Below are 20,956 nucleotides of genomic sequence, written 5' to 3' on the forward strand. Positions count from 1 at the left end.
ATATATATATATATATATATATATATATATATATAAGTGGATGTAAATCTCACTTTACAAGCCGGTTTTGTGGAGTTGAGTTAAGTTTTAAAAACCCATTTTCTATCAGAATCATGGTTAAGAGTCTATGCTAAGGATATTTCTTATTTCTTGAACATTTCTATTTCACTCGTTGTCGGACTATTAAGGCTAATTTATAATATACAAGTGAGATGCAAACTTTATCTTACAATCCAGTTTTGTAAAGTTGAATTAGACTTAAAAACCTATTTTCTAATATTATATAATCTATTATATAATATTTTTACTAATTATTGAAATGTACATCTAATTAATCCAAGCAACATGAATTTTTACTAATTATTGAAATGTGCATCTAATTAATCCAAGCAACGTGACTTTTTACTAATTATTGAAATTGGTAATTACAATAAATGTAGTCAAATAGAAACAACTACTTGAAAACATACATAAAAAATAAATTTGATATAATGATAAATGACAAACACACAATTAGGTAAACTAGCACACCACACTCTAGTGCACAAAGTTTGAATCCAAAATACAAGAAAAATAAAAGAAGAATATCACCCGTACTATGATTGATTTACAATGAAAATTGACTTATAACTTGAATATTCTTTCTTAAGGAATCTTGAGAAATTTAAATAAAATTTTAGAGTATCACACTTTGAAAACTCTTCAAAAACATGCTCTCTTGGCTTGAGCAAATGTCGAAATGAAAATGTGTAAAAATTAAAGAAAACCTTCCTTTAAAAGAAATTTTATTGAATCTGAATGTAATAGTCAATTATTACTTAACATTATTAATTAAATTATTCGTTTTGAAATCCTTAAACTACTTTCGTTATATATTAATATTTCGTTATATATTATTATTATATGATCTAATAAAGAATATTAGCATAAAGATAGATAAAATTTGATTTTAAAAAGATGGGAGGTTTTTCTTTCTATAAAAATATAAGGTTTAAATAGTTCATTTTCCTTAAAAAATAGTTTAAAAATAACAAAATGCAACCCTTTTTCATATAATCCATAGCAATATAATCATATTGATAGAAATGTAATTATATATGTATATATATAAAAAGTAGTCTCTTAAATAAAGTTAGAGTAATAGATGTATAAATTAATATTTAAATAATTATGTTAATTTCTAATTACAGAAAGTAAGTTGCAGAAAAATAGAGGAAAAATTCTATACAATAAAAGTAAAATTTACCATTCTCATTTTAGTACTAATTCTTAACTTACAACTGTAAAACTTAAAACCTAATTATTTAATTTCATTTTAATAAAGAGTCATTCTTGTTAATGAAAGTATATTAAGATATTAACATGTTATAAGAAAAAAATATTAAATTTATATAATATTGTTTTATCACTTCTGTGCAAAATTACATTGAAATTGAAATTTGTTGCTGACATTTTGCTTTGTGAAATTGACTAGAAAATTGAGATTTAGATATTTTTGTTTGTGAAATAATCCTAATTTCAAAGATATCTTGTAAATGAACATTGCCAAGCTATTTGTTTTGTTAAATATATGATGAAGATTATAGTATTTGTATTTTTCTTGATATTCTTTTATTGCGTCTTGATGTGTCTTCTTCTTAGGTGCCCATGTGTTTACTTCTTCCTCTACACGTTAAGATATTTGTGAAGAAGACATTTTTAATACTTGAGTGAATTAATGTTTAAATGAGATAATGCAAAATATATTTTAAAATTATCATATTTTATTGAATTTTTATTTGTAAATATTTTTGAATCGGTTTTAAAAAGGTTTGTACTTGTTGATTTGACTACTTTTATATATATATATATATATATATATATATATATATATATTATTTAGATTCAGTATAATGAGCCATTTTGACGCTTTAAATATCTAAAAATAAAAATAATAAAGAAAATTAAATATATATTTTTAAACATATTATTGCATTTAAATTTTAATTTGAAGTATAATTATTTGATGTATAATTTATATGTTTTAAAAATATTACTTTTATTTTTTAAACATAACTACTATTTTGTAAACAACCAATACATTATAATTCCGAATGAGTAATACATGTAAGTCCATTTAATCTTGACTTAGAGGTCTACCTAAACCCATTTTAGCATGGGTAATGATGATGAATGTGACAAATTTTTTACACCGTCACGTGTCACATTCTGAATGATCCACGTGTTTTAAAAAATAAAATGACAGAATAACATAGATTCACTTGTGGGAAAGGTCTGAAGAGAGGGGAATTGAATTTTCAGATTTCAAATTGCATTCGAGAGAGTGAAAACAAAAACCTAGAGAGAGAAACTCTTCCTCCTAGCGAGAAAAGCTCTATCCGTTCAACAGCCACTGGAGGACCATCTAGAGGCTCTGCCGCGAACTGGAAAGAGGTCAGCTCTGAAAACGCCGAAGTCGCGTCTCTTTCCACTCCGTCCTGTTTCCACCATCACTCACCGTTCAAATTTGGCTATTATCTTCAAATTTGTGTTTTATTGTGTGAACTTTATGTGTTATTGTTGATGAAAGAGATTGGTTGTTCAAATCAAGTTTGTATGGACATTATGCATGCTTATTTAAGATTTTTTTCTCTATTTGTATTCCAAGCCTGTTTTGTATACACATTGAGTGCTAACAATAATTCTCCCTTGCCATGTATATCCATATACTCGTCATCATCAATGGCTGAACATCACTTATGTATCCAATAATTCCAATAGGTGTTAAAAAAAGTTTGTTGAATTAAATAACAAGGCCATTTTCAAAGCTGACACCCCTGTGCAGAACGTTTGCTTGAACTACCCACTTATTTGCACTTTGCTCCCAAGTCTGTTACTATAGATTCAGATTTACAAAACAGGCTTGGAATACAAATAGAGGAAAAAATCTTAAATAAGCACACATAATGTCCATATAAACTTGATTTGAACAACCAATCTCTTTCATCAACAACAACACATAAAGTTCACACAATAAAACACAAATTTGAAGATAATAGCCAAATTTGAACGACGAGTGATAGTGGAAACGGAAAGGAGTGGAAAGAGACGCGACTTCAGCATTTTCGGGGTTGACCTCTTTCCAGTCGGTGGTAGAGCCTCTGAGTGGTCCTCCGGTGGCCGCTGAACGGCGACTGACGGTGGAAACGGGACAAAGCTTTTCTCGTTGGGAGGGAGAGTTTCTCTCTCTAAGTTTTTGGTTCCAATCTCTCGAATGTAATTTGAAATCTGAAAATTCAATTTCCTTGTCTTCAGACCCCTCCCACAAGTGAATCCACGTCATTCTGTCATTTATTTTTTAAAACACGTGAACCACCCAGAATGTGACACGTGACGATGTAAAAAATTTGTCACGATGTGAATGTATCATTACCTTTTCAACATCTATATTTATATACAGTGCATTTTCTTTTTCTGATATGCACATTTCTTTATTTTTAATTTTATCTTCTAAATACTTTTTATGTTAAAGTAATTATTTTTTTAATATTATTTTTTAAGTGATTGTTTATTTTAAATTAATCTTTTTATATTTAATTTTTTTAACTTAAACATTTTTTAATTAAAAATTATTTACAATATAAATAGAAAGTTATAAAAATTATTTATACTTTTTATTATTATAAAAAATTGAACACATTCAGTATCTAAAAGAAAAATTTGTACATCTTCTCCAATAAACATCTAGAATAAAAAAAATGTGGGGTAAGAAATCAGTTTAATAATTACTACATATTTAATATTTAATAATTAATATATGTGTTAATTAAAACACTAATATTAATTAGTATTAAAAGAATAATTATGAATCACAAATAATAAAACAAAAAACACTCCTTCAATATCAATTGTTTTTCTTAAAAAAAGAAGAGAATGTCATAATTACTAAATAACACCTAACAAACACTTTATTTAACTACATGAATTATCTTGTTTAAAATGAAATGGTAGTTGCTCCAATAAAAATTATATTAACATAAAATATTATTTTAATACATATCTTACTGAATTAACCATTACTTAAAATTGAAAAAAAAAATATAATTTCATGTTATGTAACCCTCATAGATGCCCAATATGATAAAACAGATTTTGTTGTGACTCTCTCTAACATACGAGAAATAGTTCAATGTCTGTTTTTTTTAGTGAATATGAATTAGTGCGTGTTGAAAAGTTAGAGTAACAAATTTGATTTGACATAATAATAAAATTTTGTTTCTTTTCTTTCCTTTTCTGCCGAGATATTTGTTTGTTTTTCCTCCACCAGTATAAAAGGTTACTTTCTTAGAATGACTACCCGTGCTTGGATTCCCTGGGATTTCGCAGTCCATTTTGTTGTCATGTGTCAGATACTAACTTCCTTCTCCCAAATAGATCAAGCCTATTGACATAACTTCTCAATCATTCTATTTTTCTTTTCTAATTTTCACATCTCAATGTGTAATTTCCACTGGAGTTGAAGCTGTGGCGGTGACACTGTTGGTGTGAAGAGTGAGCAAGGTGATCGTGCTTCATTTGGTCTTCTAATTTTCTCTTCAGTTTCTGTGGTGCCATTCCCTTATTTACTGTGAATCTTTTCTGGGCACTTTCCACCACTCCTGTTCTGGGTTTTCTCTGCCATAGGTTGGAAGCTGGAGCTTGTTCTTGTGTTGAAGGTGAAATCAAGCTCCATACTTCATCTGGGTCTAGTTATAATTCTATAAAATTTTGACTTTATGCTTACCAAACGTTCTTTGTGGTTAAATGACTGGTGGGTTTTGCTAGCTGGCTAAGTCTGCTCTTTAAAAAAGTTTCCAATTATTAAGTGATGTTTCGGTCTTCTGAGGCCCATGTGCCATGCTTATGAAGAGTTAAAAGGAGAAACGGGTACAAGTCTTTACGAGCTTGAGGTTAGGAGGGTTTGGTTTTCTGTAGTAAATTCAGGTGTATTCAGAGGGTGATGCAGATTTGATTTTTTTTTTTTTTTTTTTTTTTTTTTTTTGTGTATGATGCGTTTGCCCAGATTCTGGGATGGTTAGTAATGGGATTGAATATTTGTTCAAACTCCAAAGAACCATTACAAGGTTTTGATTGCAAACGAAAGGAACGATCTTGGTCAGATGGGACACGACGAGTTGGTGACAGTTGACAACGTATCTGGAGATGAGCTTGAATCAACTTCTTCTGAGAAAGAAGAGAATTGGAGTTAAAATTTGGAGCAGAATTCTTCAGAGGTTAATTCTACATCTTCAGAGTTCAACTCTACACTTGGAGTAGGTAAGTGCTCATTAGCTCCAAGGAAAGGATTCTTTTATGACTCCTGTTAGGTAGTTGATGGCTGTGCAATAGGCATTATAATTGTTGTAAAGTAGGTTAACGAAAGTGTTTTCAGTCCTTGTTAGCCTCTTTTAGGTTGTTTGAACTAACTTTTTTGCCTAAGTATGGTTGGCGCACTCTTTATACATTTAAGAGATTCTGATGTCACAACGAAAAGGTTTTCTGGCTTTGAACGATTAATATGCAACTTTGCAGAGAGTAATTTGGCAGTAGCAGAGCTGTAATAATATTTGAGGATTTGACCATGACAAGGGAAAAAAAAAATGAAGAGTTGAAAATGGAGGAGTTTGTGAAAGTGTGGTACACACAAGAAGCGCGACAGAGATTGAGAAGTGTAGAAGGGGAAAGGATTTAAAAGGAGTTCAATAGGATTAATGGAAAGATTTAGAAATTTCTTTATGAATGAAAGTCCTTTAGTCATTGCTTTTATGCATTTATCATTGTATTGTCCTGTCTAGAGTTACTTTGCTTGTGTAAAATGCCTTATCCAAAGAGGAACTTTCAGTTGTATAAAGTTTCCAGTTTACATTTTGTTTGGCTGTACAAATTTAAATGCGACATTTTGATCAATTTATCTTCACCCTCAGGCTTTTTAACCTTTAAAAGGAATTTTTCTTTTTCGTATATGTTATTGGCTTTGACTGATTCATGTGGCTGACCCTCCTAGTCTGATTGTTATTGTACTTGTCTACCTCCTATCTTGGTTATATTGTGTATTGGATTATAAGCTGTAGGCCTTCTACCTTTGACTATTGTTTCTTGGTTCTTTTGAAGATTAATATGATGTTTTATATTGTTGAAATTTGCTCACAAAGGTTTGGACCATTTCATCCCAGAGCCTGTTGGAACTGAGAGTAACCTTGTTGCTACTGACAATGAGATTTTGTTTCCTAAATCAATGATGGAATTTTGGGATTCTCCAAGGCAAGACCTAACAGTGGACAGGCTTTCAGAGTGTGAGAAGGTAGATTCCCATGTTATATCTTGTGTGCGTATATATATTCTTTTCTTGTGCATTTCATTCAAATTTTAGTAAGTTATGTCCATATATCAATAGTTGTTGATATGTTCTTTTTAATATTGTTTCAAAGATGCAAATCTCGACAATTGCTATTTTTACCTTTCGTACACTTATGATTCACAATTTGAATCATATGATTTGATACATATAAAAGATATTTACTGCATGATCAATGCAATTTTGTATCATGGATATAAATCACACTATTCTATGATTCATTATTTTTTCTTTCACCAATTCTCGTAAATAAATTGAAATATCAGTAAGCTTAAATTTGGTAAACAAAAAAGAATGGAAAGTAAACATATGATCTTATCCTATCTGATTATTTGTTACTTTATTTTTCACTCACTTATTCAACACATGTACTCTTTCAGTATTTTATTGTTTCAATTCCTTTATGCTGACAAAGATAGTTCTCGTACTCAGATAAAACTATTCAGGTTATTTTATGAGAGCTGTGATTAAATTGTTTTGTCCATGTGTAGTTTATAATTCTCACACTGAATATTATATATCATATTGTGATATATTTGATGTTATTTTATATTGTCTCTGCATCTTACTTTTGGATACAGATTATGACTCACATTAGTGAAGTTAACTTAGTGATTCACAATTTGAATCTCAGTTTTACATTTTTTTTGTTGAGGAATATGTGGTGTTTATAGTGGCTTAAGGTTTGTTTTGAGATAGTTGTGAAAATTATATTATTTCAATAATCAATTATTGTTACAGTTGATTGTAATCAGAATCAATATTTGTTTGGGTAGTTGATTGTAATTAGAATCAATATTTGTTTGGGTAATCATACTGCAAAGTAGTATTAAGATGATAAACATTGTTTGAATGCAACACAGAATTAATTTTTTTTGTAATAAAAACAAAATGTATCCATGTTTGTATAATCGGATGGATCATAGAATCCTTCCAGACACTAATTTAAGATTGAATGGTTTAACTGTCATTGTACCGGTTTAATAATATCATAGCTTTATAATGGTGAAAACTAAAACTTACTTTTGTAGGTTCTTAACATTTAATAACAAGTTTATATTTGATATAAAAAGGAACATGCCAAATTTTTAGATCTATCCTTTTTAAGAAAGAAAATTAAAAAGATGTATCAATTTTTTTCCAGTGATCTACTATAAATCTGTTTTTTGTTGGATTTTGACCAGTTTTTGGTTCTTTGATCAGTTTTCTTCAAACCAGTGTTATGATTTATTTAAATGGGGTTACTTGACTACTTATCCTGTCTTACTATTCTAGTTTTAGAACACATGTCTTTATGAAGCGGAATAGGAAAATAAAAAAACTGTTGAAAAATTTTCAGATTCATGAAAACAATTTATTTTTCAGAAATTTTACTAAATTTCAGCTGATGTCCCAAATATCTAGCTTATTTTGCTAACAACTCATTTTTCATAAAAATAGCTGGAAAAGTTTTTGAAACATGGTATCCAAATATTTGAAATTTAGTTAAATATTATCTCTTCATGTTAATACTTCATAATATCTCATCAGTAAATGTATAATGTGTTCATTTTGTTTTCCTTTTCTGCCAAAGTTGACGCATTAAGTCTTTTATGACGTTTGAAAGCCTTTAGGTTGCATGCCTTTGAAGCTTTTTTGTCGACATTTCTGTGTTTGTGATTTATGCATTAGAGTTGCCAAATTCTCTTGATTGGTGACAAGACTTCTATGTTGTTTCTCAGCAAAAGCTGCTTAACCTTGTAAAGATACAAAATGATGGGACTGTTGATGTTGATCTGGAAAAAGATGCACCTCTTGTATCCGAATTGTTGAAGTTTCAATCTTTTGAAGAGTCAACAATGAGTGCAAGTGTTGTTTCTGAATCAAAAAAATCAGCTCCATGGTTACAAATTGTCATGCTTGTGGTTGGGACTAGAGGCGATGTACAACCTTTCCTGGCCATCGCAAAAAAACTCCAGGCATGTTTGTTCCGTCCAATTCTTCCTCGTACACATGAGAGCAGAGATGTCAAATAACTGTGATTGGTGTTGTTGCTTATTGTACTGAGAACAAATATTTTGGAGAACAAATTTGCTGTGAGAAAGTTAATTTTTCCACCTAATCTAATATTTTGTGCTACATGGGCGTATTTTTGACCTTTTAGTTTGAGGTCATTACTTTCTCCCTATTCAGTGATAAAACCCTTACTGCTTATCCATAGGCCGACTTTGGTTTATACCATTCTTTAGCATGGTCAGGCTTACCTTTTGTTTCTATTGTATAGACAGAATGAATAAAATTGTTGATATAATAGGATGCCTAAATGTGAACAAACTCATGGGAATGATGCACTTTGTTATTGGTTTCCTGTTATTGCCTGAACTTAGATATTGTGGTTTTGGTATATCTGTTCTTTATGAGCATTCTTAGGAGAAAAGTGATAAAAAGAGATGAGAGAGAAAAGAAGTGACACAAAAACTGAATGGGTTTGGCACACAATGTTTCTACTCATGTCCACGAGTAAGTATTTGATTTAGTGTGCCTAAAAGCTTCACAATGTGTTACTTATATACCAATATAGAAAACAATATCTTGAACATTATATCATACAATGGGGGACTGAAACCAAGCTCTCCAATACTAATAATTCTCCACTTGATTTGCATCATCATCTAGTGTAGTGCCTTCATCATTAATTATACTCGAATGCTAGCTGAGGCAATACGAAGTCTCAACTAATCCGTTGTAGTCTTGGACAACATAATAGTTGGATTTTCTAATTCTGAGATCTTCAAAAATGACAAATCTCCTATTAGGTTCCTGGGTTTGGAACCTAATAAGAACAATAACAGTAGATAGAAAACAGTAAAAAACAGTAAAGAAAGAATGGGATTTGTCTATTATTCACTGTGAAAGTACTCTTTACAAGAATAGGATTGGGAGCATAACCTCCCTCCTTGAGAGCCTAACCTCTCTTTACAGGATTAAGTCCTGACTTTACACAAAAAACACTCAATACCCCCTTACCCATAACCGGGTCTTATTTATAGAATTCCTCCACCTTCTATTCTAACCCATTAAGTCTTCTCCCCCTGCATCCTATCATCTCCATCACTAATCAAGTCTCTAATACAATGATACTTTAATTCAATGCTCTTGCATATAAAATAAAGGATTGAATTTTTTGCAAGACATATAACACTTTGGTTGTTACTATATAATAGAGAATCATCTTGCTCCTTCCCTAATTCTTTGAGAAGGTTCTTTAGCCATATCATCATCTCCTTGGTTGCTCCCGAGATAGCTACAGACCTAGTTTCATGGGTTGAAAGGGAAACTTTGCCCTGAAGTTTAGACAACTTCACAATACCTTCTAGTCTATGTTTAGAGATTCTCATACTAAGTATTTGCTTGACCAGACTATGATCCTTCATCTCAGCTTTTTGCCAATTTTTTTTCAACATGGTAACTTCATCATATTGGACCTTACAATTAATATGTCATCGAGCTATATCTTTCGTACCAGACCAAGATCCTTCTAGTCTTCAACGTGTTGAGTTGCTCATAAACTCATTAAACTTCTTGTACATCATTTTGATGCTTGTTTCGAGCCATACAAACTTTTATGAACCTTGTGTACAACATTCTCCATGCCTTATACATGAAGACTGAATGTATGTGTCACAAAGATGTCTTCCTCTAGATCCATATAGGAATGAAATTTTAGCATCTTTTTTCTCTAGATGAAGATTTTCTACGATTACAACATTCTAGATAACTTTGATGGTAGTCATCTTGACAATAAGAGAAAAAAATACTTGTGAAATCTATTCCTTGGTTTTGTTGAAGCCCTTTTACTAGAGTCTAACCTTGTATCTTTTGTTGCTGCTAGGTTCTTTTACTAGACCTACTTGTTTTCTGGTATCTTGAGTAAAGGTCAAGTTTTATTCTTCTAAAGAGATTTAATATCATCTTTCATGGCTAGCTCCCACTTAATAGCCATCCCTCATATAGCTCTAGCAAAATTTGCTAAATCACTAGCATCAATTAACAAGTAATGTAATGAAGGATAATACCTTTGTAGTGTTACTTGTTGGGAATCCAAGTGTGAGTCTAAGTCCACATTCGATAGAAATGAGAAAGTAGAGAGTTATATAAAGATGAAAGACCCATTAACCCATTGTCTTAAGGTTTTGGGTAGAGAGTGGTTTCAATCCCTTATATGGTTGGACACATATGTCATTGGTGTTTGTGTCTCCTCGGTGAACCTCTTCCTCGATAAACCCGACAGTGGTATCAAAGCCGATGGTTTGTCTAGGTCACCAATGGTCCCTATACTGAAAGTCTTTCTGGCAAAGGGTATTCAGGTAAGCAAGTCCTGTTAAGATGAACGACGGTTGGAAAGGGCTACTCGTGGTTGTGGTTGGTTGGGAATGCTTCTGCAGGATGAGGAGTGTACCTATGTGGAAGGAACTCACCCTTGAGAGGGAGATTGCTGGAAATCCAAGTGTGAGTCTAAGTTCCACATTAGATAGAAATGAGAAAGTAGAGAGCTATATAAAGATGAAAGACTCATTAACCCATTGTCTTAAAGTTTTGGGTAGAGAGTGGTGGCAATTCCTTATATGGTTGGGTTTATATCTCATTGGTGTTTGTGTCTCGTGTCTCTCCGGTGAATCTCTTCCTTGATAGACCCAACATTACCATCATTCTAGCCAATTTGGGATCTCAAATTAAAGTAGATCCACTACCTTAATATAGTATCATAACCATTTGGAGTCTATCATAGTTGAGATCTAGGACCATCATGCCACTTGTTATAGGGTCCCCCTTATTCTCACACTCGATGTCCTTGGCATGAGCGAGTGTGTAGAAGATCTTATATTGGCTAGAGACAAGGCCAAATTATATTATATAAGTAGGGGCAAACTTTCTTTTGTAGGGTTGAGTTAGATCTAAATTCCACTACTTTAATATGGTATTAGAGCCATTAAGCGACTATCCTAGTTGAGATTTAGGCCTATCCTATGTCCTCAACTTAAGGAAGTGTGTTGTAGATCCCACATTACCTAGAGGTAAAACCAATTTAGAGTACATAAGTGAGGTCAAACCTCACTTTATTGAGCTGGTATTGTAGAGTTGAGTTAAACTTAAACTTTACTACTTTATTATTATTAACTTCTTTTTTACATTATATACTAACATTCATTGAAGTTTTCCCTCTTATGTCATTTCATTTTACCATTGCATTTCTTACATATAGATCTTGATTTCTCATCTGTCTGTATCTTTCAATAAAATGCCAGTGGCTCTATTGTTAATGTAACAAAAAAGCATGGCATATTATCTAAGTATTTAATTCAGTTGTATTCATTTTCACGTTGTTGTGATGCAAGTATATTCCCCTGATTGCTGTCATTAGATTTGTGCTACTTATCTTATTTGAGAGACTGCAAAATCATTATTTTCCATTTACTGTTAATGAGTTTTATATCAAAACCATTAGCTTTACTGAATTCTCACTTTTTTGCAGGACTATGGTCATCGTGTTAGGCTGGCAACACATGCTGATTTTGACACATTTGTAAAGAGTGCTGGTGTTGATTTCTATCCGTTGGGTGGTGATCCTCGTGCTTTGGCAAGATGTAAGACCTTCTCTTTAGTCTCGTCTAGGAGGAGTACCAGGCTTGATGCATGTATAATATGGTTGATGACCCTATTAATGAATTTAGGATAGCTTTTTATACTATCTTAGAGTATGGGTTTAAGGCTAATTAAATCCTAGAAAATTGACATGTAAGGCGAGTTACTCTCATTTTCAGGTTTTATTTCGAATTATTGATAAAATTAACTCTAGAGGTAGTTAAAAGCTGAAAACCTAGCTGAAAAGTTGAGAATCTGGTTGAAAGCTGAATGCTACGGAGCTAGGTGAAAGTTGAGAAGTTATACTAGAATTGTTTGGTAAAGCTAGTTGAAATTTATAAATGAAAAAGAAGGGCATGATTAATTATTGAATTAAATGTTAATATTAGGTAATTACATATTTTCATTAATTATAAATTTATATTTATTTTAATTTTTTTATAATTGAATTTTTTATACAAGTTAAATTTCAAGTAATATTTGTGTAAAAGATAGTTATTATAATTTGAAATGGTTATCATTTGTCAATAAAAAATATTTTATTAAAAATAAAAAAATAATTAAAACAATAATAAACAAGTTTTGCACATTAGGGTTTCCTATTATTATTTTAAGGGTAAGATGGTAAGATATAAGTGTTATCTGGGTATGTTATTTTGAAATAGTTATTAGTAGTATTGAAATAAGCTAAAAGCTATTAAGAAGGCTACCTTGCCAAATACAGCTGAAATAATTTTATCAAAATTTTATGTACTAGTTTCATCTATTATCTAGATGAAATGTTTTATCAAATGCCCACAAAGTACTCTCTATAAACACAATTAATCATCCTAGTGAGTGAATTCCTTATTGTCTCTGTAAGATATTATGAAAAAATTGAAGGCATTCTTATTTATTTCTCCGCCATTGAATCGCTAAAGATTTACAAGATTATGACTGCCATATTTAGCAAGCTAATGCTCACAGTGAGTGGTTTTCTAGTTTTGACACTCTTGTAGTAATCATGTTCTGGTTCTGATTAGCTTCAAAAGTAATAAGATTATTTCAATAATATATTTATCTATAATTGATTAAAATAAATCAATTATATGAACTATGTTTTATGTTTAGATGTGTGAGGTCAAAAGCGATTTTATGATAATCTTATTTGTTTGAATTGTCTAAGAATCACTTTCTCGTGATAAAATTATTCTGAAGTTATCTGTAGTAGTTGGTATTTATATAAGCAATATTGGGGGATAAAATGGGATTGCAAAAGTTAGCTAGAAAGTAATTTGACCGCTTTTTATAATCCTACGCTTCAAACTTTTGCCTCTGATGAAAAAGTTTTCTTTGTTAAATACTCAAGGGTTGTATTAAAAAATCCATGTCATTGCCAAGTGCCATCTACCATCTACCAAAAAAAAAGCATACTAACATTACATCTAGTAACACGACTGATGTTGGACCACACTCAAATGTGTAATGAAAATATCTCAAAGTGAAGGATGTATTGAAAATTTCATATTAACTAAAGGTAAGTTCAATTTACACTATATATATAAGTGGATGTAAACTTTATTTTACAAGTCAGTTTTGTAGAATTGAGTTAGGTTTAAAATCTATTTCTTAAGAAAAGACTTTCTCAAGAAATTTTACCACTGCTAAACACTACATTTATCTGTCTTATTTCTTTTATCTGTTCATTGTATATCTTCACTGAATGTTACATATAAAACTAGTAATGAACCGTGGTTTAAGAGTTTAAGTTTTTGGGATTGATGGTCCTTGCGATATATTTGAGCCTTTATGACTAAATTATGATTGTTTCAATCCTTGCCACTTATTCTTCAGATAAAAAGTTGACTTTGAACTTTTGATAGGATGGGCCTATACATTGTTCGTGCTTTAAGCATTCTTACGGGGGTTCAACTTAGATACAAATCAAGAATAAGCCTTTACGTATTTTAAATTTTGTAGGAGGGTCTGTTTTTGAAGTATGCTAATTGAGTTATTTCTGTAATAGATATGGTGAGGAATAAAGGTATAATCCCATCTGGTCCAACTGAAATATCTATCCAAAGAAAGCAGCTGAAGGCTATTATTGATTCTCTTCTTCCAGCATGCATAGAACCTGATTTGGAAACTGGTATTCCTTTTAGAGCTCAGGCTATTATAGCCAATCCTACAGCATGTGGTGAGTTGTTAGAACCCAGCAGATTGTTGCATTTTGTTTTTCTTTGTTTCATACTTTGATTAGTATTGATTTATCTTTCGATTCATTCCCTTACTAATGTATTACTCCAATTAATATTAGCATTAATTGTTTAGTGGACCCTACTATTCTTCTTAAGGAAAAAAGGAAGCTAAAATTAAATTTTGAAATTCAAGGGCGATCATATTAAAAGTGTGAAGAACGATGCTATTGTTTTTCTCAAATTCATGAGAGTGATTGAATTGCACTACATTTTCCCCCTAGCGAAGATTCCTTTCATTTCCAACAGTATGCTTGTTTGTTTGTTTGTTTCATAGCTCTTTTTTGTAAATAGGTATGGTGCAGGGGCTTTTGAATAAAATAGATAGAATTAACTTATGTTGTGTCTTGCAGGACATACACACATTGCTGAAGCCCTCGGGGTGCCCCTTCACATCTTCTTCACAATGCCTTGGACGTGAGTTTAAATTGTTTATAACCTTTGAGTATAAACTTTATTTTAGAGCACTGTAAATATGAAAAAAAAAAAGGTTTGGTGAAGAGATAGAAGTGTGTACTACCTGATTTTTCACTTGAAATATTAAAATTCAGAACAGCACACATACCTTCTAAGAAATTAGAGCAAGAATATAGTGTTTCAAATATTCAGGTAAATGCAACATTTTGCTATCAAATAATTGCCTATTATCCAATGGTCAAGGAAAGTGCATTATCTATCAAGGACTACAAAATGGATCCCCTTGAAAGATGTTCTTCGGTTTGATACATAGATCATAGAATATAGAAGTGGATAAAAATGGGAATTCTTTTTATCTTTAATTGCAAATATTTGAAGGCCAGGTCATCATTGACATACCAGTCCATGAAAATACATTTCTCCTAAGTGAACTTGCCATTTTGAAAGAGAGAAGCGTGTTGAGGGTTTAATCTTGATATAATTTTAGTGTAAATTTATTGTACTCTATCATCTAATCATGAAGTTGTTATAACAAAGTTTTAAAGATGGCTTGAAAAGTTGATGCTATTTCTTTTAAAATCCTATTTTTTATAATTATTTCAAAATTCCAAGTTAGCTTCTTACATATAAATTTTTCAATAGGCAGGCCAACATATGAGTTTTCACACCCTTTGGCGCGTGTTCCTCAAAGTGCTGGTTATTGGGTATTTCCTTTGCCGAAATTAGTTTCTGTTATGTGAATTCAATTGATTTTTGTGAATAAATTGCTAGACTAATTACCTATAAACCCCTTTCAATATGTCCTTGCCTTATCCAGCTGTCATATATAATTGTGGATGTACTGATATGGTGGGGAATACGAGGACTCATCAATGACTTCAGGAAAAGAAAATTGAAGCTTGCTCCTATTGCATACTTCAGTATATACAGTGGATCAATTACTCATTTACCTACTGGCTATATGTGGAGTCCTCATGTGGTTCCAAAACCAACTGGTATGTAATGGTACAATACAGTAGCTTAATGTTTTCTTAAGAAAGTAGCATAGTCTTTTGATTTTATCCTTCGGTATTTTTTTAGTGAATAATCGTTTTGTTATTGAAGTATGAGATAAACCATAAGTTGTTACAGTCAAGGGTAGCCTCTGTCCTTGAGTAATTCTGACTGGGAGTTGCTTAAAGATGGATAGTTTGAATGTGGATATATTAAGTTTTATGTTGTAATTAATAATTGGTTCATTTTTTTCGCATTACTATATAAATTTTTATAATGGAGCTGACAATCTGACACTAAAGTTTAGATCATATTATGATTTGAGTCCAGTACATAATTTCTAGATAATGTTTTTACATAATACCTGTCTTGAAATGCTTAGCATATTACACAAACAGCTTTTACACTTTTACTTTCTGTCATGAGTGTGTTCTCTGCACTAATGTCTTTTGAAAAATTGCAGACTGGGGCCCCTTAGTTGATGTCGTTGGTTATTGTTTCTTGAACCTTGGCTCAAAGTATCAACCACAGGAAGATTTTGTCCAATGGATTCAAAAAGGACCAAAACCTTTATATTTTGGGTTTGGGAGCATGGTATGATAATTTTACTTGCAGATATTCTCTTTAAATGAATAAATTGTGTTTTTTTTTTTTTTTTTTTTTTTTTTTTTCAGTTTAGTCCTTTTGTGTTTGGAGAACATTACTGCACTCAGGGTTTTAATATTTGCTACTACTATCTTGTGAGCTCCAAGCTTTCTTGAAAAGAAAATAAAGCAATAGACTAAGAAGCACGATTTCAACTAAATTAAAAATATAAGATACGTGTCTATATACACACATACATATATATACATTTATGTGTGTATACACACACACATTGTAAGCTTAGTAAAATGTAATAGTTATACTTGGTAATACTTACTGAAAAAAAAAAGTTTGTTTGGTTCATCATGAGATCCAACCCAAGATAAGGTATCTGACATGTGTCCTCATGCATCCGTATCATGTTCGTGGTGGAGATTTTGCATGAAAGAATTTGTAGGTTATGTTTGCCCTCATGGCCTTACAAAATGTGTGCTTCTGTCCGTTTAATGTAAAAATATTCAAATTTCTCGCAATTCACAACCTGTCAAATTAGTATTTTATATGAATTATTGGCTGATTTGGAATATAGATATTAGAGTTGATGTGCATTTATTCAATAGAATCGGTTTAATTATTTATCTTGTCACCATTAACAGTTTCAGGTATACACTAAAGCAAGAAACTAGACATATTTTTACCTTAGTATATCATTATCAAAATTTTAGAATGAATTTCCGTAGTCCTCTAATGAAAGTATTCTTTCATTTTATTAGCCTCTTGATGATCCTAAAAGAACTACTGATGTCATAGTGGAGGCACTGAAGGATACAGGGCAACGAGGAATTATTGACCGGGGCTGGGGGAATCTAGGCAATTGTAAGTATTTTCCTTCAATTTCATTCTATCACCATTTGTTTCCTTTTTCTCAAATAATAATTTGCTATATAAATACCTTTCCTCTATTTGTATGACTAATACATTATGTTTTACATTATATAGGGTTATTCTTTTCCATTTACTTTCCCTTACTTGGTTACCAGGTTAAAAAAATTCTTGAATTTTCTACAGTCTTGGAAGCTTTGATATTATGTTAAATTTCAGCTTAAAACAAATTGAATTTAATTGAAGTTGCCCAAACTTTCCAACATAGGGGGATGTTAGAGGTACGATTATTAGAAAGACTGAGTTTGTGCTAAAATAATGACATCATACTTTCTTCTTCGAAGATTATGCAACTTCAATCACCGGGAAATAACAAAGAGGACCCAAATCTTTCATTTCAAGTTGTTTGCCAATAACAATTTTAAATCTGAAATCTCATATACATCACCTCTTGTGATTATAATGGCGTCAACATATAAAGAGAGAATAATACTATTATGAGAAGTTGTCTTTATAAACAAAGCAGAGTTACAATCACTAGAACAAAATCCAAGAGATCCAATAACTATGTAGAACTTCTTAAACCAAGTATGGGGAACTTGTTTGAGACCATAAAGAGTCTTTCTTAACTTATACAGCTCCCTTGGATTATGAGAAACCCCAGTACGAGGTATCATGTAACAGACAACAAAAATAAGAAGAGTAAGAATGGCAGTAATTGGCAACTGGGGAAAAGGTTTTGCATAGTCTAGACCGTATTTCTGAGAGAATATTTTAGCGTGACTAAATGAGTTTTGTAATGCTCATAAAACCTATCTGACTTTGTTTTAATGTTGTACACCCACCGAGAGCCAATGGCTAATTTTCCTAGAGGAAAAGCTATCTTATATAAAGTAGAAAATTCCTTTTGTATAGTCTGTTGCCAAAGTGGATCAAGGACAATTTTGTTAGGAATCCAAGTGTGAGTCTAAGTCTCACATTGAATAGAAATAAGAAAGTATAGCAGTATATAAAGGTGAAAGACCCATTAATCCATTGCTTTAAGATTTTAGGTAAAGAGTGGTATCCGTTTCTTATATGGTTGGACTTAGATGTCAGTGTGACCGGCTCAGACGAGTACAATTATTCCTATATCGAAAGTCTTCCTGGTAAAGCTTATTCAGGTAAGGAAGTCCCGTTAAGATGAACCGCCCTTGGAAAGAGCTACTCGTGATTGTGGTTGGTTGGAAATGGTTCCGTTGGAGGGGGAGTGTACCTATGTGGACGGAACTCACCTTTGAGGGGGAGATTATTAAGAATCCAAGTGTGAGTCTAAGTTCTACATTGGATAGAAATGAGAAAGTAGAGCAAGCTCATATCTCATTGGTATTTGTATCTCCTCGTTGATAGACACAACAAATCTCTAAGTCATTAATAAATTTTGATACCATATTAAAAATGTGGAATATGAGCCTATAGAACTACTTTAGTATGATGAAGTTTGTGTTCACTATAGGATCTCCAACCATCCTAACATAGAGTTTCAAGATACAAAGCACAGCAAAGATATATATATATGTTATTCATTTTAGATATTGAATATTCACTTGCATTATGTTTTCCATTAATCAGTGGCAGAAGTTCCAGAAAATGTTTTCGTGCTAGAGGAATGCCCTCATGACTGGTTGTTTCCCCAATGTTCAGCTTTGGTAAGTTCCAATTTATATTTTCTTGTGGCTGATTTTGAAAAAGAAAAATAAATACATGAGTGTCCCCTGGAGGGAATTTCCCTTTTGATTTACAGCTGAGTCTTTAGGATACGATTCTTTCTTAATATTGAGATTAGGTAGGAAATATGCACTTAGATGTCTGATCATATAGTTAACTGAGATATTTTGGCACAAATTCAGGTGCATCATGGTGGTGCTGGAACAACGGCTACAGGACTAAAGGCCGGGGTAATTTTAAGTTCAAATAAAAGAAGTGTTTTTCATTAATTCAAGGATATGTATTAATGTCTTAGCATTTTCTTTCAACTGTTTCATTGGTCATTGTAAAAGAAAACAATATTTACTTTATTTTTTCTCATTCTTCTTTCTTACTAATGTGAATACCATAACTTGCAGTGTCCAACAACCATTGTTCCATTCTTTGGAGATCAGTTCTTTTGGGGAGACAGAATATATCAGAGAGGGCTGGGACNTGTTCCAATTCCTATATCTCAGCTTAGTCTTGAAAATTTAACAAATGCCATAAATTTCATGCTCCAGCCAGAGGTAACTTCCAATTCTATGCAATGTGCATCTCTCCTAATTCCAAAATATGTGAATAATCCTTAAATTTAAATATGGAAAAATTCGTTTACCCCCCTTTGATTTGATTTTTCAATCAATGTCCTTCCTCTGATGTAATTTTGAACTTGATAATCTGATTGGCCTAGTTAATTGATGGTTATCTACACCTTGTTTATGCAGAAATGAGCGCCTGTATGTTTTCATACATTGTTGAAAGTAATAGTATATACCAAAATTCTTAAAAGACTTGATAACGAATTGAAAAAAACCTTAAAAACATAGTTGGGGAAGCATGAACATTAAAGGACATGTAATTTACAGTTGTTTTCACTCTTAACCCATGGCTTCGGATATTTATAACTATGATATAATACTAGTATTGGTTTACAAAGTCTTTGTAGTAATGGATGAAAATCTTCAGGTAAAATCACAAGCAATGGCAATCGCAAAGTTGATAGAGAATGAAGACGGTGTTACAGCTGCAGTTGATGCGTTTCACCGCCATCTACCACCAGAGCTACCACTACCAACTCCATCTCCTGTAGTGGAGGACCATGCAAATCCATTGCAGTGGTTTTTTGTCCAACTAGCAAAGTTGTGCACTTTACCTTGTGGGAGTGTATAGTTTTTTTGCTTTTTTGACTGAGTATATTCTTTTTTATCTTCTATTCATTACATAATTACATTTTATAGGAGTTTTCCCTCTTTTTTTTTTAGCAATGGAAGCAGTGATTAGCTTAGTATGATATTCCATTCATTTCTGTCAAAATCTCTTCTTGTGAAGTTTGACTAATAGTAGTAATCTTGAAGTTGAGCATCTCAATTTTGGAGTATGTTCTTTTTTCTGACTTTTTTTTTTCTTTTTCTTTTGGACAGTTGGAAGAACTAACCATTTAAATCATCTGCACATGGAATAGTCCATTTGCATCAAAATTTAGTCCTTTTGTTTATTTACAGCAATTACTACTAATCATAATCAAATTACCCCATAATAATAAAAGAACTTCTCAGGCCAAAACTGTCTTTGAAAGGGTATTTGTTGAGTCCTATGAATTATTGGAACATGTTCATCCATACCTGGAATAGATTACCGGTAGATGCTGTAAGTTGCTTTGGGGTTAGATGTGACAGTATATATACGGATAGGAATACAAGTTCATATGAGCACGTTTGAACAGTGACAAGAGATGAGCGTGTGAATTATGATGAGTAGAGTGTTTCCTTTTCTGTCGGTTTGATAAGGTTAAATCATTCGAAAGTCTTTATTTATCTGGAGTTTCTCTTGTTATATTCTTGTTTTATAGGTTTCGTCAATTTAGTCTTTTATATTGAAAAATTGATTCAATTAGATTTCTGTCGTTAAATTGATTTAATAGGATTAAGTTTTTTGTGATATGTGATGTTAAGGTAGACAATTTTTAAAACGTTGCTTATCCAGACCTTTATATGTGACATTTTATAAAAGAAACATTTTAAAAATTGAGATTTTTAAAAGATTTTAACTTATTGAAATTTTAATTGGGATTAAAATTGGAAAGAGAAAATTTGTAGCGGGATGTATCACAACCTTGCACGGT

At 31.7% G+C, this 20,956-nt stretch overlaps 1 protein-coding gene across 13 annotated transcripts; it reads left to right on the top strand.

Moving 5' to 3' along the window:
• The first annotated feature begins 4,318 nt into the window (after positions 1-4,318).
• Positions 4,319-20,227, top strand: LOC106772290 (sterol 3-beta-glucosyltransferase UGT80B1). 13 transcript variants are annotated; one of them, XM_014658624.2, is made up of 17 exons: positions 4,319-4,539; positions 4,663-4,694; positions 4,804-4,928; positions 5,042-5,295; positions 6,171-6,319; positions 8,095-8,331; positions 11,886-11,997; positions 14,001-14,171; positions 14,583-14,646; positions 15,293-15,350; positions 15,464-15,641; positions 16,103-16,233; positions 16,998-17,100; positions 18,718-18,794; positions 18,996-19,043; positions 19,212-19,361; positions 19,801-20,227. In XM_014658624.2, the coding sequence occupies exons 5-17, from the start codon at positions 6,254-6,256 to the stop codon at positions 20,002-20,004; spliced, it is 1,599 nt and encodes a 532-aa protein (XP_014514110.1). In that variant the 5' UTR covers positions 4,319-4,539; positions 4,663-4,694; positions 4,804-4,928; positions 5,042-5,295; positions 6,171-6,253; the 3' UTR covers positions 20,005-20,227. The 13 variants fall into 13 exon arrangements, with proteins under 13 accessions (XP_014514110.1, XP_022642392.1, XP_014514091.1 ...); XM_022786671.1 differs by having other exon boundaries at positions 4,319-4,694; positions 4,804-4,905; XM_014658605.2 differs by having other exon boundaries at positions 4,663-4,928.
• Positions 20,228-20,956: the final 729 nt, after the last annotated feature.

Source organism: Vigna radiata, chromosome 1, assembly GCF_000741045.1.
Source record: "Vigna radiata var. radiata cultivar VC1973A chromosome 1, Vradiata_ver6, whole genome shotgun sequence".
In the NCBI taxonomy this organism is placed as follows: domain Eukaryota; kingdom Viridiplantae; phylum Streptophyta; class Magnoliopsida; order Fabales; family Fabaceae; genus Vigna; species Vigna radiata.